We start from the raw sequence: 27,162 nt of genomic DNA, 5'->3' as shown, positions 1-27,162 counted from the left end.
CAAAAGCTTCAGCTTAGAGGGAACATTGCTCTTAGCCCTACTGTGCGTACATCTACCCTTGGTAAAGCCTACTTTTCCGGTTTTGATTTGCAAGCTTAATATAAAATGCATTTGGTTTCTTTTCAGGATTGGGGTTCGCGTGTTTTTGATTCTTTGTTCTTTATGAAATAAAATTAAATGAAAATGAAATGTTCTGCATGCTTTTCAAGACAAGACGTCCCAAAGCGCTTTACAGTGTGCTTCACATTTCCCAATAGCTGCCGTGCAGCCATGTAAGGCGCTAACCTGCTTATTGGGGGCATTAGGGGTTCAGTGTCTTACCCAAGGACACTTCGACATGTAACACGGACCTGCCGGGATTCGAACTGCGATCTCTTGATCCCAAGACGAGCGCTCGACCTCCTGAGCTACTGCCGCCCCAAGTTTGAAGCCTGAGATATGGTATTATACCAACAAGTTCTTGGGCGGTGCTTGCTTCACCGACACTAATTGGACACAACATCGTCATGTGATTTCCTTGTTCCATTAATTTGGTCTCATTTTCCTATTGCCCCCGCATCATTGGCCCTCCAGACTCGTAGACCCGGCAATAAATCAAAGGTTATCCACACCTCGCCATGGCCTCCCTCCTCATCTGTCAGCACCTAATGCACTACTCGACAAGCCGCAATACACCGGACACATATTAACCTCCCACTTTCAATCGTTTAAAATTCTTCGCCCCTCAAGGATGGATCGGCGTTACGCGCTCTGTGCACTTATTCAACCAAACAAAGTTTTATTTATCCTGCTCGAGGGTCAGATATTTAAAGGCCTTTTTTCAAGAACAGTGAATTAGCAGTTCCTGGAATTGGCTGTGTGAAAAGGCTTTTGGAATAAAAAGTATTCCTAGTACCGTAAATTCCGGACTATTAGCCGCTACTTTTTTTCCAAATGTTCAGCCCTGCGGCTTATCCAGTGAAGCGGCCAATTTATGTAATTTTTCTAGCGGCCGCTTATGATTTAGACCGGTGGAACACGTGGGTCGAGGACTCCATCTGCTGAGTTCTTGCAAAAACTGTTTATATTACCAAGGTACTTTCGGATGGCGAGGAGGCACGTCTATACCGTGAATTTAACGATTACGGTATGCTTATTTAACAGAGCTGTTTACTATGTTGCAAGCGTGTTGCTAGTAGCGTTTTGCTACCCTTCACAGGCACGGTTTGGGATGAAAGTTATATTATTATTATTAAAGCTTTGAAAACTCTCTCGGTGTACCGTCTTTCTTTGTAAATATGTGTAACCATGTATAATATGTATTTGCAACTGTATATTTTTGTAATGTATTTATTTGTATTTATTTGAGACACATGCTGATTTTCACGGGAGAATAAGAAAGAAGGGGCAGAGCTGATGGGAACTGGGGACGGGTAAAGGTGAGTGTTTGTGAACGCGGGAGACAATAGTGGATTTATTTTTTTCCCACCCTTACTTTGGAAATATACACTTTTTTTTCCTGTGATTACTTTAAACGGGTACCCCGACTCTGCAGGTCTGCATTAAATGATAACTAGCTTGCTCTGTTAACTCCAAGTATCGGTCTCGGAATTGCTATACGTCTGGGGGCGGTGCAATTACCCTTCAAGATACTTGGTGCTTTGGCTAGGACCTTGACTCAGATCCCTGGTTGGGAGCAAGTATCTCGGCCTATATGCTTTGAAATGTATCACGAATCAACTGAAAATAGATAATGAATAATTGCTTAAGATTAAAGAACAATAAACCTATACAAAATCCCCCCGTCAATAAAATTGTTCAATCGAAATACATCCGTTATTTAATGTGAACGCGTGCGGCTAATATACCGGTGCGGTTTGTGTATGTACAAAGTCGGTTTTCCTCCCGAATTGCGGTGGGTGCGGCTTATAATCAGGTGCACCTTATAGTCCGGAATTTACGGTAATTTGTTATTGTTATAAAACAACATTTATCCGAAGGAATAGGAAACTACAGTGAACCTTTGCTATAACGCAGTTCATTTCTGACAGTTCTGCATGTCAAATTTACATTCCCTATGTGCAAATTATAGCGTTCTTAGGTCTCAGTGTTCTGTAGAATAACGTATTTACCGTAAAATTCAGACTATAGAGCGCACCTGTTTATAAGCCGCACTTACCACATTATGCGGACATTATTGGTTTTGTCCTTACACAAGCCACACCTGTATACAAGCCACATGCGCCAACATTTATACATGTAACACAGTCACAAACTTATCCCAAACCTGACTTTAGGTGCCGCGATTGTAAACTGCAAACATAGTATTACAATCCATCCACCACGATCGTCAACATGCACAGGAAATAATACCGGTAGTTAGAATTTAATGCAAACCTTTAAAGTCCAGGTCCCGTTGAAAGTAATCCAACGAAAAAAATGTATATTTCCAAAGTTAAGGGTGGGAAAAATATATATCCACTATTGTCCGCTGCAACAACAAAGAGATTTAACTCAGCTTTACCCCACTTCCCGTCAGCCCGCGTTTGCTCCGCCCCTTCTTTTTGATTCGCTCGTAGAAAACATATCACAATAAGTCTCTAAAATAAATACGTTACAAAAATATACAGTTGCAAATACATATTATACATGGGATACACATATTTACAAAGAAAGACGGTACACCGAGAGTTTTCGCTTACTACAGATTCCTTTTGCAAAGTAACACCCGGGATAAACCAGAATGCATTATATATGCAAATAGAACCGGGGTGTGTATAGGTCTGCAATTACCATTAGCTTGCAAGGCCATATTATGTTTTTGAATAATTATGCATTTAGTACTGAAGAAAGCCCAGGAAATGTATTCAAAGATAATATTGATTGGTTCCGCGGCTTTTATACTGTGATAATACTGTATATTTCGCAACTTTGTCATGCTAATACATCATTCCAATACATTCACATTGCAATCATAGTTTTTGCAAAGTTTAATTGGTTCGATATTAATCTTTTAGGACTTTATTGGTTTAGGAGTCTCTCTCTCTCTCACATTCTCTCTCTCTCTCTCTCTCTCTCTCTCTCTCTCTCGTCATTCCTCTATTATTATTCCTTTATCATAATCTCTCTCATTGTTTCTCCATCTCTCTTTCAGTCTGTCCCTCTCTCTCTCTCTCTATTGCTCTCTTTCTCTGTCTGTCCCCACCTTTCTTTCAGTCTCTCTCTCTCTCTCTCTCTCTCTCTCTCTCTATTCCTCTATTATTATTCCTTTATCATAATCTCTCTCTCTCTCTCTCTCTCTACATCTCTTTCAGCCTCTTTACTTCTTTACCTCTCTCTCTCTCTCTCTCTCTCTCTCTCTCTCTCTCTCTCTCTCTCTCTCTCTCTCTCTCTCTCTCTCTCTCTCTCTCTCTCTCTCTCTCTCTCTCTCTCTCTCTCTCTCTCTCTCTCTCTCTCTCTCTCTCTCTCTCTCTCTCTCTCTCTCTCTCTCTCTCTCTCTCTCTCTCTCTATATATATATATACACGCATACAGGGTTGGGTAGGGTTACTTTAACTTGATTACTTTCAATTACTTTTGGATTACTCCAATACCAAATATGCTAATAAAAGACAAAAGAAACTAAATATGAATAAAATGATGACTCACAACACGTGGTAAGCTTTCTCTCCTGGCTTTGATCTCTTTGATCTCCGGCAAAACAAACATAAAATGTGACAGAAACAAAATGAAAATAAATCCAAACATAATTTTTGCAGTTCCATGTATTCTGTTACTCCCCAAGCCTACCCAACCCTGTCCAAATCTTAATCCAAACCTAAGTTTATATTCTAATCAAATCTAAATTGATCAAAAGCTAATCAAATCGTTGAATTAAAATCGGATCAAAATCGAATCTGAATCGAATCTGAATCGAATTTAAATTGTACAGAGGTTCCCCTACTTATGACCATTCCACTTACGATAAACAGTACATAAGAATATTTTTTATCCGGACATTGCGATAAGATTTTGTATCGTGTGCACCTTTTTCCAAGTACGGGACATTACTGTAGTGCTTCTTTCCGCCACTACGGGCGTGTGGTGCTGTGAGAGGTCACCCACCATCCACCCCACAGAAGAAATCCGCTTCCTCTTCCTAGTTCGTGTGTTAACATACGGTACTGAAGAACTTTGACATTTTTATTGTTTAAAATCTCGTGCATCCATTCAATAAGGTCGGTGTAAAGTGTGAAGAAGAGGTTGGCCGTTTCTTTTGATATGAAAGTGGAATAAGAAAGCTTGATGCGGTTGAGAAAATGGTCGGATCACTTTTTTTCCGCCACTTTCTACCCTGGAGGAGGAAGTAGCCTAACTCTTGAAGCTCATCTTCCAAAAGTAAGTTAAACTTAACTTCATTTATCTTTATAGAGCATATTATTCAATGAAATTTTGATTTTTAGTACAAAACAATACGGGATACTTATGCAAGTCTTGAACATAAATTCCATTAAAAATATAGCACTGAGGCAACTTACGAACAAATTCAACTTTCAAATGATTGTCTGGAATCTTGTTCCTGAGTAGGGCAGCGTCTGCAGGGTTGGGTAGGGTTACTTTAACTTGATTACTTTCAATTACTTTTGATTACTCCAATACCAAATATACTAATAAAAGACAAAAGAAACTAAATATGAATAAAATGACTCAATTTTGTGCAGGCTTGGGGAGTAACGGAATACATGGAACGGCAAAAATTATGTTGGTAAGCTGTTTGGATTTATTTTCATTTTGTTTCTGTCACATTTTATGTTAGTTTTGCCGGAGATCAAAGAGATCAAAGCCAGGAGAGAAAGCTTACCACGTGTTGTGAGTCATTATTTAATTCATATCTAGTACCTTTTGTCTTTTATTAGCATATTTGGTATTGGAGTAATCCAAAAGTCATTGAAAGTAATCCAGTTAAAGTAAACCTACCCAACCCTGCATTTTATGTTCGTTTTGCCGGAGATCAAAGAGATCAAAGCCAGGAGAGAAAGCTTACCACGTGTTGTGAGTCATAATTGTATTCATATCTAGTTTCTTTTGTCTTTGATTAGCATATTTGGTATTGGAGTAATCCAAAAGTAATTGAAAGTAATCCAGTTAAAGTAACCCTACCCAACCCTGCGTTTTGTGTTAGTTTTGCCGGAGATCAAAGAGATCAAAGCCAGGAGAGAAAGCTTACCACGTGTTGTGAGTCATTATTTTATTCATATCTAGTACCTTTTGTCTTTTATTAGCATATTTGGTATTGGAGTAATCCAAAAGTAATTGAAAGTAATCCAGTTAAAGTAACCCTACCCAACCCTGCATTTTATGTTCGTTTTGTCGGAGATCAAAGAGATCAAAGCCAGGAGAGAAATCTTATCACGTGTTGTGAGTCATAATTGTATTCATATCTAGTTTCTTTTGCCTTTTATTAGCATATTTGGGATTGGAATAATCCAAAATTAATTGAAAGTAATCCAGTTAAAGTAACCCTACCCAACCCTGAGAGTATGTAATCTGAATCAAATCTTGTTCATAAATCCCATTTTTTGTGTGCGTGTGTGTTCATATCTGACTCTTTGGCCCTGAAACGGCTGCACCGATTTCCGTGAAGATCTACAGAGTAACACTTTAAGTCTCACACAGTTCCACCATCCAACAGTGGCAGAAAATTGTGAACATAGCTATTTTCCAGACTAGAAATGGCTTCAAATTATAAATCGCACCAGGCCAATAAATGCTTTCCAAGAAGGAAAAAACATATAAAGGTCGCAGCCGGCCAAACTATAACAAAAACTGCGACTTATCGGAAAATACAGATGATAATGGAAACCAAATTGCACTTACATTGTTCATGTACTCGCTGAGCAAGTCTTGAAGGGCCTGCCGAACGGCGTTGCACTCAGCCACGATGCGTTCGCGTCGGTCGTCACGAGTGCAGGACGAGTCCGCCATTAGCGCCGCACCGCTAATGATGCTCTCCAAGCGCTCCTCTAGCGACGGCCGGAAACGGGCCTCGCTAAATGTAAGCGGATCCAGGATGATTTTGTTCTGTAAAAGCAGTAAGAAAGGGGGAAATCAGAAGAGCTTTGATTACAACACATGGCACAAATTGGATGAAAAACATGCACAAAAATGTATGATATTTTCTGGCCCAGAAAGTGCACCAGATCATAAGGTGCACCACATAAAAAACTATATTTTCCATACATGAGGCAGACCAGACTATAAGGCGCATGAATTTGAGACTACTGTAGAAGCTACTGTGTTTATTTGGGTATAACTGTTGGACTCTTTATACACTTACAGCCAGGGTTGGGTAGGGTTACTTTAACCGGATTACTTTCAATTACTTTTGGATTACTCCAACACCAAATATTCTGATCAAAGACAAAAGAAACTAAATATGAATAAGATTATGACTCACAATCAGTGTTCCCTCTAAGCTGCGCACTGCTCGCACATTCTCAGCGCACAAGAAAATCTAGCCAGCGCACAAAAATCAGGGCTCAAAATTGCTAATTAAGAAACGACTTAACTCAGTTACAGTGCATGACGGTAAAAATACACGCGTTTCCCTCGACATTGTGTCCTAAATGCGGTATTTTGAAGTCGAGTCGAAGTAAAACGAAGTTGAGTAAAGTTAGTAGAGTTTGACGAGAACCGGCTTCTTCGGCTCGGCTCAAGAAAAGGAACCGGCTCTCTTGGGTCGTAAACGGCTCTTCGGGTTGTTTTTGCTTCTTTCATCCCAACATGACCAAATATGATGTAAAATTATGCACAAAATGACTTAAAGGAATGGGGGAATAGAACAAAAAATAAAAAAATACCAAAATGAAAAAGTAGTGATAAGCTGATGAAAAAGAAACAAAAGGAAGAAAAAAAAAGAAGGAACAATTTTGAAAAAAGCCAGAAAAAAAAAAAGAAAAGTAAATAGAAAACAAAAAGAAAAAAGTAACCGTATTCTGTTTCTGTCTTTTGCAACATTATTGACACACAGGTGAAGAAGTGGAGATACTGATCAACCTATCAGAATACACTATGCAAATCGTTTTTTTCTGGTACCATGAGTTAAAAGGAGATAAACTAGTGCATTTTATCTAATCATTTGTACTACTGGTGGTCTCAGTGGAATATGGAATATTTGTGGCGGCAGTGGTTCAGGAGGTAGAGCGCTCGTCTTGGGATCAAGAGATCGCAGTATACCGGCTCCTCCGTGTTATGTGTCGAAGTGTCCTTGGGTAAGACACTGAACCCCTAATACCCCCAATATGCAGGTTAGCGCCTGACATGGCTGCACGCCCGCTATTAGGAAATGTTAAGCACACTGTAAAGTGCTTTGGGAAGTCTTGACTTGAAAAGCGCTATATAAATGCAGATCATTTCATTTCATTTCAATATTACCGGCGATCTCACTGCCACAACCTGGGTTCAAATCCTGTTGCATACAATGCAAAGCAATGCGGTTCAATTGATCAATCATTGCTCCAATACATAAGCATACAAGAAAACCTTATGTAGTAACGTACACTTATAAATGCTGTATGTCACGGTTGCCATGGCACCCAATTGGCCCCGCCCATGGACACTAGCTGAAACTTGTTGACGGATCGCTCCTCGTGACTACTTAAACGCTGTCCTGTGAGTCGCCTTTTGTCGGAGCGTCTCCGTTTTTCCTGTGTTTTGGCTCTTGTTTTGCCAAGCCCAGTGAATCTCCGTGTTTTCCTGTGTTTTTGCTCCCGTTTTGCTCTTGCCACTATCTGGTTGATTTTGACCACTTCTGCGTTCCGAGCAATCTATTCCCCGCAACCACTCCGGATCGAGTGTGCGCTCCTTTCTCTTCTCCCCAATAAACTGTGAGTAAGGTTACGCGAATGGGTTCTGCTTCCTGTTCTGGTACCTGACACTGTATTCATTTCCAATCGTATTCTGCAGTATATAAGGTGCATCAGGTTATAGAGCACAATTTGAAATTCCCGGCTAGTTTGGGGTTTTAAGGTGTAACCTGGAAAATAATGGCTCCGGTCGGACTCCATTAGAGATTTTTTTTCAGGAATCCAGCACCACTCATTATAAAAGGAGACTGTGTAGAGAGAGTCCACTCCTTCAAATTTCTGGGTGTGCACATCTCCGACGACCTCTCCTGGTCTGCAAACACCAGAGCGGTGGTAGGGAAGGCCCAGCAGCGACTGCATTTCCTGAGAGTGCTCAGGAAAAATCATCTAAAACAGCAGCTGCAGGTTTCCTTTTACAAAGCCACAGTGGAGAGCATTCTAACGTACTGCATTACGGTGTGGTATGCTGGGTGCACAGCAGCAGACAGGAATACGCTCCAGAGGGTCATCAAAACAGCCCAGAAAACCGCCGGTTGCTCTCTGCCCACTCCGGAGGACATTGCCTGCTCTCGCTACCTCAGCAGAGCAGAAAACATCATCAAGGACTTTTCTCACCACCACCTTTTTGACCTGCTGCCTTGCGGCAAGCGCTACAGGTCACACAAAACAAAAAAAAACATTTTCTTCCCCGGCCATTACCACCCTAAACAGACACCGCACAAAAACACTGAAAAACTTTTGCAAAAACACTACCTCATACGAACGTAAAATGGTACTCATGTCTACGTTTCTTGCACAATGTTTACTGCACTATATTTACTGCTCACCTTGCACAATGTTGACCATTTTTTTGCACTATGATGACTATTTTTTGCACCAAATGCACAATTGCAAAAACCCATGTGACATCCTACATGCGGACATTTCTTGTGTAAATATTGTGTAAATTATGACTATAACCTTATCCTCCCTGTTTTTATAACCTTATCTTCTCTGTTCCTTTATCTTCTGGGATTTTTTACCTCACTGTGATTGTGTGAAACTGGAGTGTCATGCCCAATTTCGTTGTTACAATTTGTTAACCCATTTTGTAACAATGACAATAAAGGTATATTCTATTCTATTCTATTCTATTCTATTCTATTCTATGTATCCCCTTGGGAGAAACAAGTGCAACTCATTTGTTGATCCAAATTTTCCATGGCATATTTTTTTGTGAACAACTCCACATCGACATCCTGCACAAGAAATTAGAGCTTCCCGGCATCTACAAGCCGAAGCCGAATACTCAGAGGACCTGAAGAATGAAAGCTGTAAAAAAAAAACATGGAAGGAAGAAAAGAACATGAAGGCATACTGAAAACACTCCCAGTGGGGTTTTATTCTATTGTTATTCCAGCAAAGATGTCAGGTAGCAATTATCATAGGGCATTTGTAATAGTTGGGGTAAAAAGATTGGAAACTGCTTGATTGACAATAGCGGCCAGGTTTTCAAGATAATTGCCAATGGCTCCGGTCCGACTCTATTAGAGAAGCATGAAACGATTTATAGTGTCGGCTTACAACCCTCCACCGAGATGTGAGATTTTTAACGTCATGATCAATAGCGTGTGGTTAAAAGAGTGAGCGAATTTACATTGTGTTTTTGAGCAGAGGATGCATGATGAAATCATTGTATGAATGGTGCATTATGTACCGTAAATTCCGGACCATAAGCTGCTACTTTTTTCCCTAACGTTCAACCCTGCGGCTTATTCAGTGATGCGGCCAATTTATTTCATTTTTCTAACGGCCGCTAGCGGCGCTCGAGTGTTGCTACCATTAACTGCCCCGTCGAAGCTATATTATTATTATAAAAGCTTTGAAAACTCTCTCGGTGTTCCGTCATTCTTTGTAAATATGTGTAACCCATGTATAATATGTATTTGCAACTGTATATTTTTGTAATGTGTTTATTTGTATTTATTTTAGACACTTATTCTGTTTTGCACGGGTGAACGAAAAAGGAGGGGCGGAACGAACGCGGGGTGCCGAGTTTAAGCGGGGACCGCTAAAGGTGAGGGACAGACAAGGAAAGAAGAGGGGGTAAAAAGTTGGTTAAATAAAAGGAGTTGCGTGAGTAAATGTGTTCATCTGATATATTTTTCCCACCCTTACCTTTGGAATTATACACTTTTTTCCTTGGATTACTTTCAACGGGACCCGGACTCTGCAGGTCTGCATCAAACCTTAAGTACTGGTATCATTTTCTGTTAATTTTGTCGGCCGTGATTTTTGGACTGTGGACTTTAATGAAGGACATTTAGTTTCAATCGCGGGACTTGAAGTCAGGTTTGGGTTGATTTTGTGTTTGTGTATGTGTTTGTGTTACATGTTTAAATGTTGGAGCATGCGGCATATATACAGGAGCGGCTTGTGTATGTACAAAAGCGGTTTTCCTCTTAAAATGTGGTGGGTGCGGCTTATAATCAGGTGTGCTCTATAGTCCGGAATTTACGGTATTTCAATAAACAACACAGGGGTATGTTAAAACTGGAATTTGTGTTTTTCTTCTTCCCAAAAATGTGGTACATAAAATCATCATTCTTTTGCTAAATATATTCCATCCATCCATTATCTGCACCGATTATCCTCAGTAGGGTCGCGGGGGTGCTGGAGCCCATCCCAGCTATATTTGGGCAGTGGGCAGGGGACACCCTGAACTGGTTGCCAGCCAGTCCCAGGGCACACAGGGACAGACAAATCGCTCGCTCATTCACACCTAGGGACAATTTGGACCGGACAATTAACCTAACATGCCTGTTTTTGGTATGTGGGAGGAAACCGGAGTGCCCGGAGGAAACACAGGCAAACACGGGGAGAACATGCAAACTCCACACAGGAAGTTCGATCTCAAGACCTCAGAACTGTGCCGCACACATGCTAACCTCTGCGCCGCCGTGCTGCTCCATCCATTATCCCCACCACTTATCCCCAGAAGGGTCGCTAGGATGCTGGAGCCCGTTCCAGCTGTCTCCGGGCAGTGGACAGGGGACACCCTGAACTGGTTGCCAGCCAGTCGCAGGGCACACAGAGACAGTCGTTGGGAGAACATGCAAACTCACCACGGGGAGGCTGCAGTAGCTGGACTTGAACCCTGAACCTCTGCACCATGGGGCTGTGTGCTAACCACAAGCCGTGCCGCCTTGGTTGTGTTATTATATTATTTTTTCTGATTGCACATGCATGTATACGCATTCTAATATTCCAGTGCACCACATCTGGGATATTTTTATGCCCCAAACCATTGTGGGACTTGTAGTACAGAGAATAATTATGAAGGGAAACTCTAGCTTAGTCCCTAAAAATGCCTCATGTCTATTAGTTGATTGGTTTTGTTATCTGCCACCACAGCAAAAACGCTAGTCCAGATATAGTGGATGCCAAAGTTGTATCTATCGATATATATAGTGTAAGTACCGTATTTTCCGCACTATAGGGCGCACCGGGTTATAGGGCGCACCCCCAAAAAATAGTTTTTGGTCCTATATCTTCCATAGATAAGGCGCACCGGATAATAAGGCGCTACAATGGGAACGTCGACAAAACAGTCAGATGATTCAGTCAAACTGATTTCCCCCTTAACATCCCCAAAGCTTGCAAAGAAGCAAATACGTGTCGTAGACACGTGCGGATGCGGATGCGGCGTCCGTACGATGTCTTGGGATTCAAGAAATGCCAACCATTCCTTAGTTTCTATTTTCTTTTTCGCTCGCAACCTCACTGTGCATATGACAATAAACACTTGGAATTGAGTTGAATTCACTCAACTCATCACAGCAACATCAAGATTGTTCTAAAACAAGATACCGGGAAAATATAAAGCCGCATAGCTTACCTAAGTTCTCACGTTCAATAATGATACGCAATCATGCTCTTCTTACAACCGTGAGTGTAGTAAATCCAGGAGAGTAAAATTTACAAATACAGACTAATGAAACATGTTTCTTTATGGCGTAGTTTAGCAAGCTTGCTATTCAGTCATCCTTTTCGGCCAATTGCAGGGTTTGTTTTGGCCCTCTAGCCCACATATGTCAGAGTCAAGGCCCGCGGGCCACATTAGGCCCGCGAGAGGGTTTTACCTGGCCCGCGTGACGATATCAATATATTATTAGATCCGGCCCGCAGGCCGCTGCAAGCCAGCAGCCCGCAGTACGCATGAATACTACATTTCCCACAATGCAACGGGGACGCGCCGAGCGGGAGCAAAGCGGGAGGCGGTTTGATTTATTCAGCAGTCGATCAGCAGCAGTCATTAGCATAACAGCAAAAATTAGCCCACATATACCCATCAACAATGGCTAAACGGAAGGTGGACACTGAAAACCGGGGCTTTCAAACAAGGTGGGAGTTGGAGTACATGTTCACGGAGGTAGCTGGAAAAGTATCAGCGTCAGCCTCAAACAAGTAATGTAGAGTTGTAGTAATACAGTACTGTATATAAATGTATGTAAATACAGTAATAATACAGTAATGTTTCCTGTGCAATTACACATTTGAAGTTTTTACTCCGTTCAAGTTTAAAAGTTAAATATGCACATAAAGAAGGTCTTGTTTTTTGTTGTTCCCCTCGGGAATTTTAAAGCTTTATTGTCTATGTTGACTATGTTGTTTTTGTTTGCCGACTCTGTCCTGGGAGTGTTTCTTGTTTTTCGGCTTTTCATGGAAAATAGATCTTGGTGTGGACAACAGTCTTTTGATAAAATTGTCTCCTATTTAGCAGAGAAAATGACTTATGATTGTTATTATCTGTTAATCAGTAATTCCTTTTTTTCACACTAACCCAGAGAAAGCCCAGAAAGGAAAGTCAATGTACATTTGAGCAGGACAGATGAGGTCCAGTGTGTTGATTGCTATTGGTTTTAAGTAACAAGAGATTTTTGCACTTTATTTTATTGTATTTCGAGGCAATATTTCTTTTAAATAATTTCAGATGATTGAATGATAGAAAATGGTTATGAGTTGTTGTTATGAGATATGTTGAGTTTTTTATATAAAGGACATTTGTATTTTGTGCCTGCTGAAATTAAAAATGACTGACAGAGTCATAAGAAAATATTGCTTTATTTATACAATCATATTGTAATATATTTGTTGTGTTTTCAGTAGGTTAAATCTTGGTTTCAGTAAAGATTGGACAGTCCGGCCCTCGGCTTGTAGCCAAATGTTTTATTTGGCCCTCCGTCCATTTGACTTTGACACCCCTGCTCTAGCCTATCCGAGGCTCCGAATAACTTCAGCCAATAGCGATCGATTTAACGGATGATTGACACATCTTTTTCGGCCAATTGAAGGGTTTGTTTTGGCCCTCTAGCCTATCCGAGGCTCCGAATAACTTTAGCCAATAGCGATCGATTCAAATGATGATTGACACATTGCTTAGCCAATGAAACACCGGTACATAAATCCCAGCATACACCGCGGACTACTCCACGTTCGGGGGAAAATCGAGTTGGCGGCTGTTGCGTAAGTTGCGAGACCTTGCGATTGAATATTGATCCATATATAAGGCGCACTGTATTTTAAGGCGCATGGTCAGCTTTTGAAAAAAAATAAGACTTTTAGGTGCGCCTTATAGTGCGGAAAATACGGTATTTGCTTTAGTCAAGCCACTTACAAGCACAACTTAGTAGTCACAGTTCCCCTACTGTGATTTACAAGAGCTTAAAGAACGTATTCGCGGAATCCAAACCAAATAATTTACACGGATTCAAGATCCTCCCGAGGAAAGCATATGTCCACTGGACTCGAACGACTTCAAAGTCAACATATTCTGTTTGTTTTTGTTCCGTCCATGCAATATGGATGTGTTTGCAAAGCCATTTGACAATACACAAGCAGATGTCTCAACACATTCCCTAAAAGCGGCTAAAAAAGCAAGTCAATTTGTTGCGAGATTGCTTCTGCGCATAAAAAACATGTAACCATTTGAAGGCCTGTGAAGGCATCTACACTTTTTTCTATTTTTCTCTGTTCCAAGGAAAGTGGAGTCTCTATTATCTATACAAACACAACATACATTGTCAAACAAGGTAAACATAATATGAAACACTCGGTAGTCTCAAACAGAACTTTTTGTTTGGCTTTGTGATGTCTGGTGCACGGGTTACACCAGGTAAGAACATAAGAAAAGCCTGTAGACTGCTTCTGAAAATTGGTCGCCAGTGTCATAAACCAGAGCAGGATCAGGACCCAATCGCATGACGTTCTCACACAAGCCTTTCATTTTACGGGGAATGGGGAGTCATGCACGTTAGGAATCCGGTCTGGCGTGGAAGGACAGGAAGCCAGAGACCGACGAGACCGATTCCAGTTGCCTGAGTTAATATCGGACGGATGGGGTCGATACCGGACAGGAAGGGACAGACAGGATTGACAACGAATCGGGATATCAAAAATTAACAGGAGAAACTAGACGGGAACGAAAACTGGAGAAAATAACAAACAGGACCAAAATAGACGGGAAAAAAAACTGGAACCCAAAATTAAACGGGACTAAAATAAACAGGAAACCAGGGCCGTGTCAGAACCCACGTCTTGTGGGGCAGAAGTTCGTTTGACGGGCTGACAAAAAAGCAAGAGATCGCTGAGCTTAAAAAAAGAAAGAAAGCCAATTGGGCGCCACAGCAACCATGAAAACCAGTCAAGGGTGATTGAAATTTGATTTCTTAATGCCATACGAAAACATTGACATGGTCAGTGTCTTCAAATACATGATCACTTCGTTAAAATTCCTTAATGTATATATGCAAATCCGGGTATCACTCGGTCATCTGGTGACCCTCCGATAGTGGTTCTGCCTATGCCAAGTACGTCATTTACAGAAGTGATCAGGTCAGATCACTGACATTGGGTTTTGGTGTATGCGAGTATAGCAGAGTACAGTGTAGTGCAGTAGAGGTAAGATCTTAAACCGGAGCCGGACCAGACTCAAATTTCAGGCAGGGTTGGGCTTAATCATTCATCATTCTGTTTGATAGGCTTCTCTCTCGCTGCTTTTTTTTAATTCATTATCCACCCGTCAATGTTCTGCTTTGACTCTCTACCTGTCCCTCTCTTAAAAGGGCTAGAAACTGAAGGATATGCTACTGCTGAGGAGATAATTTCTTGCTCATGCCATGAGGCTCTTTAAGTCCACCCGGGGGAGTAAAAGCCCACATTAAACCCCACCCCCACATTTGCATATTACCCTATTTCTATTACAGTGTGTATTTTCTGTAGCACTATTTAAATACTCTACATCAGGGTTGTCAAACTCATTTTAACTTGGGGGCCACACGATAGAACAAACATGCTGTCGGGGGCCGGACTAGTAGATTAAAGAGAAGGAAAAAAATTGATAAAGAAATAAGAGAAAGAGAAAAGCTCAGAAAAATGTAACTTGATGTCAAGTTTTGGACTTGTTTGATAATGATTGAGTTGCCACTCTTGGGAATGCCGTTGCTCACTGTTGTTTCAAGCGTTGCTCACCGACTTTGTGTGAACGCTCAGACCCCGTGGAAAATTACAGGGAACATTGCTCAGCTGTTTTCGGGTTATCGGGAAATGTGAAGCACATTGTAAAGCGCTTTGGGAAGTCTTGACTTGAAAAGCGCTATACACATGCAAATCATTTCATTTCTTCTCCACGCCCATGGGAGGAGCCGGCACACCAGCTTGCAGAAAAAATGTGGGCAGAGGAAGAAAGGCAGAAGATTGAGAGAGGAGGCTTGACAGAGACTCGAGCGACACTAATTGGGCTAATTCGGCCATATTGATTAGGGTTCACTTAGTTAAATACTTTAAGAAATTAAATCTGCCCCCGTGTGGAAATGCCGGTCTCTTTTCCATCTTTTCCATCGAGAAACAGTGGTCCAGTGCGACCTATAAACCCGGCAAAATACAATAACATTTTTTGGCTCCTTTCAAAAGACCAACTGGTCAAAGAACCATTGCCTGATATTTGAGAATGTCCAGTGCAATCTCCCTCAGGCCAAACTCGGGATCAGCTTCAAACACGGACACTCAATGTTCCCGTCCACTTGTTTCCGACTCCTCTTTGACAACCTTACCACCGAGAGGAACGTCCCTAACCGGCATCCCTTAGGTAACACTGAGGCATGATGTTTCATAAAACAGGAGTGGACAATGCCCCAAAGACAAAGACATACAATCTCGGAGCATAGCTTCCAGGAGTGATATAGTAATTCTTCGATTTATTGCGGTTCGCGTCCTCGGTAGATAGTGGATTTTTGTTTTTGTGTACAACGTGGAATTTCTATGTACCGTATTTTCCGCACCATAAGGCGCACTTAAAAGCCTTTATTTTTTTCAAAAACTGACCATGCGCCTTATAAGACAGTGCGCCTTATATATGGATCAATATTAAGTCGCAAAGTCTTGCAACTAAGGCAAGCAGCCGCCGACTAGATTTCCCCCCCGAAGGCGAAGCCGTCCGCGGTGTATGCTGGGATACATATGCCGGCGTTTCATTTCCCAGCCAATGTGTCAATCATCATTTGAATCGATCACTATTGGCCAAAGTTATTCGGAGGTAAAGGGGGCGGATCCTTTTTTATCATTTACAGGCTCGCATAGGCTAAAGGGGTGAAACAAAGCCTGCAATTGGCCGAAAAGGATGAATGTGAATAACAAGTTTGGTTGTCTACGGCATAGAGAAAACATGTTTTACTATTCTGTATTCGTAAATATTTTACTCTCCTGTATTTACTACACTCAAGGATATAAGAGGACCATGGTTGCACATTATTATTGAACGCAACGACTTCGGTGAGCTACTCCGGCTATAAATTTTCCCAGTATCGTGTTTCAGAGTGATCTCGATGTTTCTGTGATGGGTCTTTCTTTAAATTAAACTCAATTCCAAGTGTTTATTGTCATATGCACAGTAAAGTTGCGAGCGAAAAAGAAAATAGAAACTAAGGAATGGTTGGCATTTCTTGAATCCCAAGACTTTAACCTTCCAAAATATATTTGGAACGATGCATTTGAGTGACGGACAGACAGACAGACAGATAGATAGATAGATAGATAGATGTCTAGATAGATAGATAGATAGAGAGAGAGAGAGAGAGAGAGAGAGAGAGAGAGAGAGATAAAAACGAAATAAGAGAGAGAAAAATGGAGAGAGAGAGAGAGATATGAGAGAAATGGGAGAGAGATTAGCGAGAGAGAGATATGAGAGACATATGAGAGTGAGAGAGAGAGAAAAAGAGAGAGAGATTATGAGATAGAGCGAGAGATATGACGAGAGAGAGAAAGTGAGAGGGAAAAATATATGAGAGAGAGAGAAAGGGAGAGAGGGAGATAAAAATGAAATAAGAGAGAGAAAAATGGAGAGAGAGAGAGAGATGAGAGAGAAATGAAGAGGGAAAGGGAGAGAGAGGAAAATATATGAGAGAGAGAGAAAAATAGATATGAGAGGGAGAAAGATGATAGAGAGAGAGAGAGACAGAGAGAGAGATGAGAGATAGAAAAAGGGAGAGAGAAAGAAAGAGAGAGAGAGGGAGAGAGATGAGAGAGAGAGAGAAGAGAGAAAGGGAGAGAGAAAAAGAGAGAGAGCTTTTTGTTACTTGTTAGCGTAAAGAATGCCCCCAGTTTGATGTGCATTTCTAAAACAATAACATACATTATCACTGTTATCACCAGAACAGTTATTGTAAGTGAGAGTCAATAGACTCAGTCAACTACAAAACAATCATTTCACTAGAAAATCCCAATGACCCAGCATGGCTACGGTATTTCCAGGTCAGGTCGGCATGTATTTGCATCGGATGCATTCAGCACAGCGGGGTATGCGGTCAAAACAGCATTTTTAGCTTCAATTCCTGCCGCGTTTCCTCTTATTATTTAATCACTTTACTCCAGTTCCATCTTTCTCTATGTATTAATGATTTAGGAATACCTTGCATTTGGATTTTAAGGGAAGACTTGTGTTCCATGTTTAGTCCCTAGAGGAGAGTGCCTTGTATTCCATGACTACATGCAGTTGTTGATTTCATACAGTACACGGAACATAACCGCTTCATGCTTTATGTAACATCCTACTACTGTTTTCTTTTATTCATATCCGGAGTCCTGATGTTTTTTCCCGATAGTAAGCAATTTTAACCTTCCTCTGACAAATGTACTTTGGCATGGACTTGACTCAAGTGGTATTCTGCCTTTTTTGACGACATGCTTTTCCACTCTGACGATTGTTGACTGAGAGCAGGGGTCACAGATCGCTTTTTTTGGGGGTCTCTGCTTAGCGCAGAAGGTCACCGGTTGTACAGTGGGACCTCGCTACTTCGCGGCTTCAGAGCTTCGCGGTACATGCATCTTAACACACAATTGCATACACACACACTTTTGTGCACATAGAGACTCTTAAGTCAGTTATTTGTGACCCCAGTAATCATAAGGAGTCTCATTATTACACTATCCCCTGATCTAAAACCTACATGAGGGCAAAAAAAAAACTCAAAACCTCAAGTCAAGTTTATTTGTGACACCCTTAATCACAAGGAGTCTCAAAGGTCTGCACAGACCACAGACCATTGCAAACTACAGACTATTATGACACCATCCAATGATCAAAAACCTACATGAGGGAAAGGAAAAACTCAAAAACCTCAAGTCAAGTCATGTTTATTTGTGACGCTCTTAATCACAAGGAGTCTCAAAGGTCTGCACAGACCACAGACCATTGCAAACTACAGACTATTATGACACCATCCAATGATCAAAAACCTACATGAGGGAAAGGAAAAACTCAAAAACCTCAAGTCAAGTCATGTTTATTTGTGACGCTCTTAATCACAAGGAGTCTCAAAGGGCTGCGCCGACCACAGACTATTATGACACCATCCCCTGATCTAAAACCTACATGAGAGCAAGGAAAAACTCAAAAATCTCAAGTCATGTCATGTTTATTTGTGACGTTCTTGATCACAAGGAGTCTCAAAGGGCTGCGCCGACCACAGACTATTATGACACCATCCCCTGATCTAAAACCTACATGAGAGCAAGGAAAAACTCAAAAATCTCAAGTCAAGTCATGTTTATTTGTGACGCTCTAATCACAAGGAGTCTCAAAGGGCTGCACAGACCACAGATGATTGCAAACTACAGACTATTATGACATCCCCTGATCCAAAACCTACATGAGGGCAAAGAAAAACTCAAAACCTCAAGTCAAGTTTATTTATGACACCCTTAATCACAAGAAGTCTCAAAGGTCTGCACAGACCACAGACCATTGCAAACTACAGACTATTATGACACCATCCAATGATCAAAAACCTACATGAGGTAAAGGAAAAACTCAAAAACCTCAAGTCAAGTCATGTTTATTTGTGACACTCTTAATCACAAGGAGTCTCAAAGGGCTGCGCCGACCACAGATTATTGGAAACTACAGACTATTACGACATCCCCTGATCCAAAACCTACATGAGGGCAAAGAAAAACTCAAAACCTCAAGTCAAGTTTATTTATGACACCCTTAATCACAAGAAGTCTCAAAGGTCTGCACAGACCACAGACCATTGCTAACTACAGACTATTATGACACCATCCCCTGATCAAAAACCTACATGAGGGAAAGGAAAAACTCAAAAACCTCAAGTCAAGTCATGTTTATTTGTGACGCTCTTAATCTCAAGGAGTCTCAAAGGGCTGCGCCGACCACAGATTATTGCAAACTACAGACTATTATGACACCATCCCCTGATCTAAAACCTACATGAGAGCAAGGAAAAACTCAAAAATCTCAAGTCAAGTCATGTTTATTTGTGACGCTCTAATCACAAGGAGTCTCAAAGGGCTGCGCCGACCACAGAATATTATGACACCATCCCCTGATCTAAAACCTACATGAGGGCAAGGAAAAACTCAAAAACTTCGCAGTCTGTAATGGTTAAAAAAAAAAAAAAAAATAAAAAAAAAAGAGTTCGGCGGACGTGGCGTCACACCGCGACGTGAGAAAAGGCGGCGAGCGTGATCGGGCTACCCCCGTAACTGGGGGGTGCCCGCTCGTCCGACAACCCCGGTAGTGCGGCGCGACGACAGGCGACCGTCCGCGCGCGGCAGGCAAAAGGCAGCGGACGTGCGCGGGACCCCCAAAACTATGTCGGTGTCGTGCGTATCGTGCCCAAAAGTACCCGCGTCGCGGGTTAGGGGCTCGCTTGCTAATAAGGATAAGCGGTGCAGATAATGAAGGGGCGTCGCTACTTTGCAGATTTTCACTTTTAGCGGGTGGTTTTGCTCCCCATTAACCGGGTCTAAAAAAATAATATTTTTTATTTTATTTATTTTTTTATTATTTTATTTTATTTATTTTTTTTAAGGTGCGCCGCTACTTTGCGGATTTTCACTTATCGCGGATGGTTTTGGTCCCCATTAACCGCGATAACCGAGGTCTTACTATATATGCATTTCTAAAATAATTGATCATGTTATTACAGTAATCCCACGGTTATCGCGGGTAATGGGGATTTGATTTTATTATTATTTTTTAGACCCAGTTAATGGGGACCAAAACCACCTGCGATAAGTGAAAATCCGCGAAGTAGCGACACCCTTTTTTTTTCGTTTTAATTTTATTTTATTATTATTATTTTTTAGACAAGCGAAGCTCTGAACCCGCGATCGTGGAACCGCGAAGTAGCGAGGTCCCACTGTACTATTTTATTATTATGTTATTACTAGGTGATAGGGTAGCACGGCGGCGCAGTGGGTAACGCGTGTGCGGCACAGTTCTGAGGTTGTGGGTAAAAATCCGGTGACCAACCTTCCTGTGGGGAGTTTGCATGTTCTCCCCGTGCCTGCGTGGGTTTTCTCCGGGCAATCCGGTTTCCTCCCACATTCCAAAAACATGCATGTCAGGTTAATTGGCTGGTACAAATTGTCCCTCGGTGTGAATGAGCGAGTGAGTTGTCTGTCCCCGTGTGCCCTGTGATTGGCTGGCAACCAGTTCATGGTGTCCCCTGCCCACTGCCCGATGATTTCTGGGATGGGCTCCAGCACCCCGGAGACCCTACTGAGGATAAGCGGTGCAGCTAATGAGATGAGATAAATCCCAACATGACCAAATATTATGTAAAATTATGTCCCCGTGTGCCCTGCGATTGGCTGGCAACCAGTTCATGGTGTCCCCTGCCCACTGCCCGGAGATGGCTGGGATGGGCTCCAGCACCCCCGAGACCCTACTGATATATATATATATATATATATATATATATATATATATATATTGTTTTTATGCATATAAAATTCCAAAATGGGTCACAAGAAGAGGGTTAATGCTCGCCGTGTCTAAGGTTTTGTGATGAACATCAAGGATACGTCTATAAAAATGGCACGCATGACGTCAACCCTTAATATAATAGAGCGTCCGTTCAGAAATACTGACAAGATCATGTTTTCTGAGAAGAATTCATAAATTGCCCGGTTAAAAGATCTTCATCGAAACGATCAAAGCCTAATAGGCTGTTAAAATTCTACAAGAGCTTTTTTAGACCAAAGCGTTTTTTGCACAGCTTCCAGTTTTATCCGAGAGCTTCACAAGTGGCGGGAGGTCATTTGTTCCTTTCCACGACAACAAAACCACAAATCCTCTCACGCACAAGGACATGCGCGTCAATAAACTCGTTTTTTGGAAGGCTGCAACACATGAAGGTTGCATCAACCTGAGAGCGGTTTGATATCTATGTTGCATTCAGGCGATTTTCCTCAGGGGTCTGAGCGTTTACACAAAGTCGGTGAGCAACGCTTGAAACAACAGTGAGCAACGGCAATCCCATGTGTGGCAACTAAGTCATTATCAAACATGTCCGAAACTTGACATCATGTCAGGGAAGACCAGAACAGAGCAGGAGACCCCAGAGCGTTCGTACAATTCTTTATTTGGGGAAGCATAAGGGTTAGCGGGAAACACGATGACCGTCAGCAGCAACGTCGTGAAGACAACTTCGGAAGACGTAGCTAATCGTAGCGTGGGACGGAAACAGGTCGAATTTACCAGGACTGGAGAGAAGATCGTAGCGTGGACGGAAGCAGGTCGAGTTTACTGGGACTGAAGAGAAGATCGTAGCGTGGGACGGAAGCAGGTCGGATCGGAGGCAGGCAGGCAGAATCAGGTAAACAAGAAGGCACAGGTAATCGGGAGAGTCTTACAGGGTACAGAAGTAATCCTCCAACAAAGAGTTCTCCGCGTAACGCGTTTAAAAAGGGAGCATTAACCAATCAGGAAGCACATTCCAGCGCGCCACATGATTACCCAGGTGGCTCCACTTGGGTAATCATGACACATCAAGTTACATTTTGCGGAGTTTCCAGCAATGTAAAATTATTTTTCTCTTTTGAATAAATAAAACACAAACTTTTTCTTCTTTTTTTTCTACTTTTTTTAAATTGCTTTGAAAAAAAATCGCACTGAGCTGTTACTTTTTTCTTTTTGTTTTCTATTTCCTGCGTTTCTTTCTTATCTTTTTTTCTGGCTTTTTTCTAAATTGTTCCTTCTTTTTTCTCTTCCTTTTGTTTTTTTTCTCAGCTTTTCACTACTTTTTCATTTGGTATTTTTTTCTTTTTTGTTCTATTCCCGCCTTCCTTTAAGTCATTTTGTGCATAATTTTACATCATATTTGGTCATGTTGGGATTTATCTCATCTCATTAGCTGCACCGCTTATCCTCAGTAGGGTCGCCGGGGTGCTGGAGCCCATCCCAGAAAGCATCGGGCAGTGGGCAGGGGACACCCTGAACTGGTTGCCAGCCAATCGCAGGGCACACGGGGACAGACAACTCACTCGCTCATTCACACCGAGGGACAATTTGGACCGGCCTATTCACCTGAAATGCATGTCTTTGGAATGTGGGAGGAAACCGGAGTGCCCGGAGGAAACCCACGCAGGCACGGGGAGAACATACAAACTCCACACAGGAAGTCCGGTAGCTGGATATGAACCCACGCAGGAGGTTCCCAAGACCTTAGAACTGTGCCGCACACGCGCTAACCACTGCGACGTCGTGTTGCCCCATGTTGGGATTAAAGAAGCAAAAACAACCCGAAGAGCCGTTTAGGCCCCGAAAGAGCCAGTTCCTTTTAGTGAGCCGAGCCGAAGAAGCCGGTTCTCGAAAAACTCTACCAACTTTACTCAACTTCGTTCTACTTCGACTCGACTTCAAAATACCGCATTTAGGACACAACGTCAGGGGAACCCGTGTATTTTTACCTTCATGCACTGTAACTTTGACTTAAGTGGCTTCTTAATTAGTAATTTCGAGCCCTGATTTTTGTGCGCTGGCTAGATTTTCTTGTGCGCGGAGAATGTGCGAGCAGTGCGCAGCTTAGAGGGAACACTGGTTGCAGGCAATGTATTGATACTCATCTGCCACCTATTGACCTCTGAGAAATAACTGTGGGACAAAGAAAAGTGCAATATCACAAGTCCTATTATCCATCGCAGCGTGACAGACACCGTCTCTCGTGTTTTACACTAGACAATAAGACATAGTTGGTGCTCTTCACACACAGTGACCCGAAGGTGTCAAAAACAGAGGAAAACAAAACAATGATTGGCAAAGGTATTTTAAATAATTGTTTATTTTCTTGAAGGTTGCCCTCACAAGTGTCACAGGGTAATTGGACAAGTTCAGTGATTGCATAGCACGCCAGTTTGTTCTTTTGACTATTATACTTCTTTGACTATTCTAAAATACTTTTTTATTTTCATGAAGATTGTCCTTACAAGGGTTGCAGGGTTACTTTGAATAAAAAAAGGTAATTGATATGTTAATTATGTTTTTATTGTTGGATTGCTAGTTTGTTCTTTTTGTCAGGACCAGAACGGAAAGAGGACCCAAACGCACGACGTACTCACGCAAGCCATTTATTTTACGGGAAATGGGGAGTCATGCACGTTAGGCAGCAGTCTGGTGTGGAATGACTGGAAGCCAGAGGCCGACGAGATCGATACCAAATACCCGAGTTGATATCGGGTTGATACTGGACAGGACGGGACAGACAGGATAGATAATAAAACAAGATATCGAAAATGAACAGGACAAACTAGACGGGAACGAAAACTGGAGAAAATAATAAACAGGACAAAAATAGACGGTAACAAAACTGGTAACCAAAATTAAATAGGATAAAATGAACGGGAACAATACCGGACAGGAAATACCAACAGGAACAGGATCGAGTCGAAACCCACGTCTTGCGGGGCAGAAGTTCGTTGACGGGCTGACCAAGGAAGCGTGAGAGCGCTGAGCTTAAAAGAGACGGAAAGCCAATCTGTCAACGAGCCGCAGCTGGCGCCTCATGGGCGGGGCCAATTGGACGCCATGGCAACCGTGACCCTTTTGACTATTATACCTTATGACTATACTAAAATATCAATATATTTTCATGACGATTATCCTCACAAAGGTCGCAGGGTTACTTTAAATAAACAAGGTAATTGATAAGATTATTTTGTTTTTAATATTGGACAACTGTAAAGGTGATTCCACAGAATGCCAGTTATTTTTTACTATTGTACCTTATGACTATTATAAAATATTCATTTATTTCAATGGCGATTGTCTTCACAAGGGTCGCAGGGAAGCTTTAAAATAAAACAAGGTAATTGATAAGGTTATTCGGCTTTTAATACCGGAAACCTGTAAAGGTGATTGCATTGGATACCAGTTTTTTTTTTTTTGACTATTGTACCTTATGACAATTATAAAATACTCGTTTATTTCAATGGTGATTGTCCTCGTAAGGGTCACAGGGTTACTTTAAATAAACAAGGTAATTGATGAGGTTATTCTGCTTTTAATATTGGACACCTGTCAAAGAGACTGCATAGCACGCCAGTTTGTTTTTTTGACTATTGCACCTCTTTGACTATTCTAAAATACCTATTTTCATTAGGATTGTCCTCACAATGTTCCAAGGGTTACTTTAATAACAAGGTCATTGACAAGGTTATTCTGTTTTTAATATTCAACACCTGCAAACGAGATTGCATAGCACGCCAGTTTGTTCTTTTGACTATTGCACCTCACTGAATGTCTTAAAATATTGTTATTATTTTTTAATGACGATTGCCTTCAGAAAGGTCGCAGGGTTATTTTAAATGAACGAAGGTAAGTGATAAATGTATTTATTAAACGTTGGCATATGGGAGAAAAAGGCCTTGTGTATATTGATTGATTTCCATTATATTTTCTGTCCCCCTGGTAGAAATGCCACAATTGTATCCATCCAAATATGGCGAAAATCGATGCTTCTGGCATTACATGTACAAGTAAAATTTGTAAATAGATGAGACACAGAAATTGTCATGATTACCGATGAGATTCACCTGTCCCTGTCCCTACTTAAACCCAGTCCTGTCAATCCCCAGTTGTCATTTCGTCTGTGAACCTCTGTTGGTACAAGGCAAGCCTTTTTTGACCCTGACTCTCGCCTGTCCAAGATTTGCTCCCGTTTGTCTCCGGCTACGACCTGTTTTGATCCCGACCATGTCTGCTCTCCCGTCCCAATTTACGACCTGTTTTTGATCCCGGCCATGTCTGCTCTCCCGTCCCGGCTCACGACCAGTTTCTGACCTCAACCATGTTTTGGCTCTCCAGTCCCGGCTATCGACCTGTTTTCCCATCCCTGACACCGCCATCGCCCGGTACGGAAGATCCATTTCCATATTCGGATCACAATCCGGTTGCGAGAGCATTCAGCATTCAGCGAGCATCGGATCGCGGGCGCTGTCCTTCCTCTTTCTTTCAATAAAACAGTGAGAAGACGTTACGCGATTGGGTCTACCCTGTGTCCTGGTCGTGACAGATATGGGGCAGGTTTTTGGAGTGAATAACAGATATTTTGTTGATTTTGGTTACATGAATGAAATCATCAAGTCTGTTTTCGTAATGATTTACATATAGACTTGATTTCTTAATGCTAAACCCTCTGATCGGGTTACCCACAAACAGGGTTGGGTAGGGTTACTTTAACTTGATTACTTTCAATTACTTTTGGATGACTCTAATACCAAATATGCTAATAAAAGACAAAATAAACAAAATATGAATAAAATTGCAAAATTTTGTGCAGGCTTGGAGAGTGACGGAATACATGGAACGGCAAAAATGATGTTGGCAAGCTGTTTGGATTTATTTTCATTTTGTTCCTGTCGCATTTGATGTTCATTTTGCCGGAGATCAAAGAGATCAAAGCCAGGAGAGAAAGCTTACCACGTGTTGTGAGTCATCATTTGATTCACATTTAGTTTCTTTTGTCTTTTATGAGCATATTTGGTATTGGAGTCATCCAAAAGTAATTGAAAGTAATCCAGTTGAAGTAACCCTACCCTACCCTGCCCACAAACAGTATGTCTACGCCACGGGGTATTTGTTCATCACAACACATTTAAACATGATTGCTCCAATCAGCACCCAGGAAAAAGAAGGCAGTTATCCAATTAGATTGATTGTAAAGGCATTTGTTAATCCCGTGAAGAACTATTCTTTCACTCTATTCATACAAACAAGCAGGGTTGGGTGTTACTTTAACAGGATTACTTTCAATTACTTTTGGATTACTCCAATACCAAATATGCTAATAAAATACAAATAAAGTAAATATGAATCAAATGATGACTCACAACACGTGGTAAGCTTTCTCTCCTGGCTTTGATCTCTTTGATCTCCGGCAAAACGAACATAAAATGCAGGGTTGGGTAGGGTTACTTTAACTGGATTACTTTCAATGACTTTTGGATTACTCCAATGCCAAATATGTCAATAAAAGACAAAAGAAACGAAATATGAATAAAATGATGACTCACGACACGTGGTAAGCTTTCTCTCCTGGCTTTGATCTCTTTGATCTCCGGCAAAACTAACATTAAATGCAGGGTTGGGTAGGGTTACTTTAACTGGATTACTTTCAATGACTTTTGGATTACTCCAATACCCAATATGCTAATGAAAGACAAAAGAAACTAAATATGAATAAAATAATGACTCACAACACGTGGTAAGCTTTCTCACCTGGCTTTGATCTCCGGCAAAACGAACATAAAATGCGACAGAAACAAAGTGAAAATAAATCCAAACAGCTTGCCAACATCATTTTTGCCGTTCCATGTATTCCGTCACTCTCCAAGCCTGCACAAAATTTTGCAATTTTATTCATATTTAGTTTCTTTTGTCTTTTATTAGCATATTTGGTATTGGATTAATCCAAAAGTAATTGAAAGTAATCAAGTTAAAGTAACCCTACCCAACCCTGCAAACAAGTAATTCAACGATACCTCAAGGACGCAGACTATTG

General features: G+C 41.5%; 1 protein-coding gene across 3 annotated transcripts in view; it reads right to left on the bottom strand.

Moving 5' to 3' along the window:
• Positions 1-27,162, bottom strand: part of ctnna2 (catenin (cadherin-associated protein), alpha 2) — a 557,688-nt gene that overhangs the window by 437,349 nt on the left and 93,177 nt on the right. For all 3 annotated transcript variants that reach the window (XM_088341403.1, XM_088341405.1, XM_088341404.1), the window contains exon 6: positions 5,835-6,038. In XM_088341403.1, coding sequence (XP_088197529.1) covers positions 5,835-6,038 — 204 coding nt within the window. The remainder of the gene's footprint in view (positions 1-5,834; positions 6,039-27,162) is intronic.

Source organism: Urocampus carinirostris, chromosome 8 (genome assembly GCF_059441175.1).
Source record: "Urocampus carinirostris isolate Australia breed hairy pipefish chromosome 8, RoL_Ucar_1.0, whole genome shotgun sequence".
In the NCBI taxonomy this organism is placed as follows: domain Eukaryota; kingdom Metazoa; phylum Chordata; class Actinopteri; order Syngnathiformes; family Syngnathidae; genus Urocampus; species Urocampus carinirostris.
This window is presented reverse-complemented; position numbering and strand designations above follow the sequence as displayed.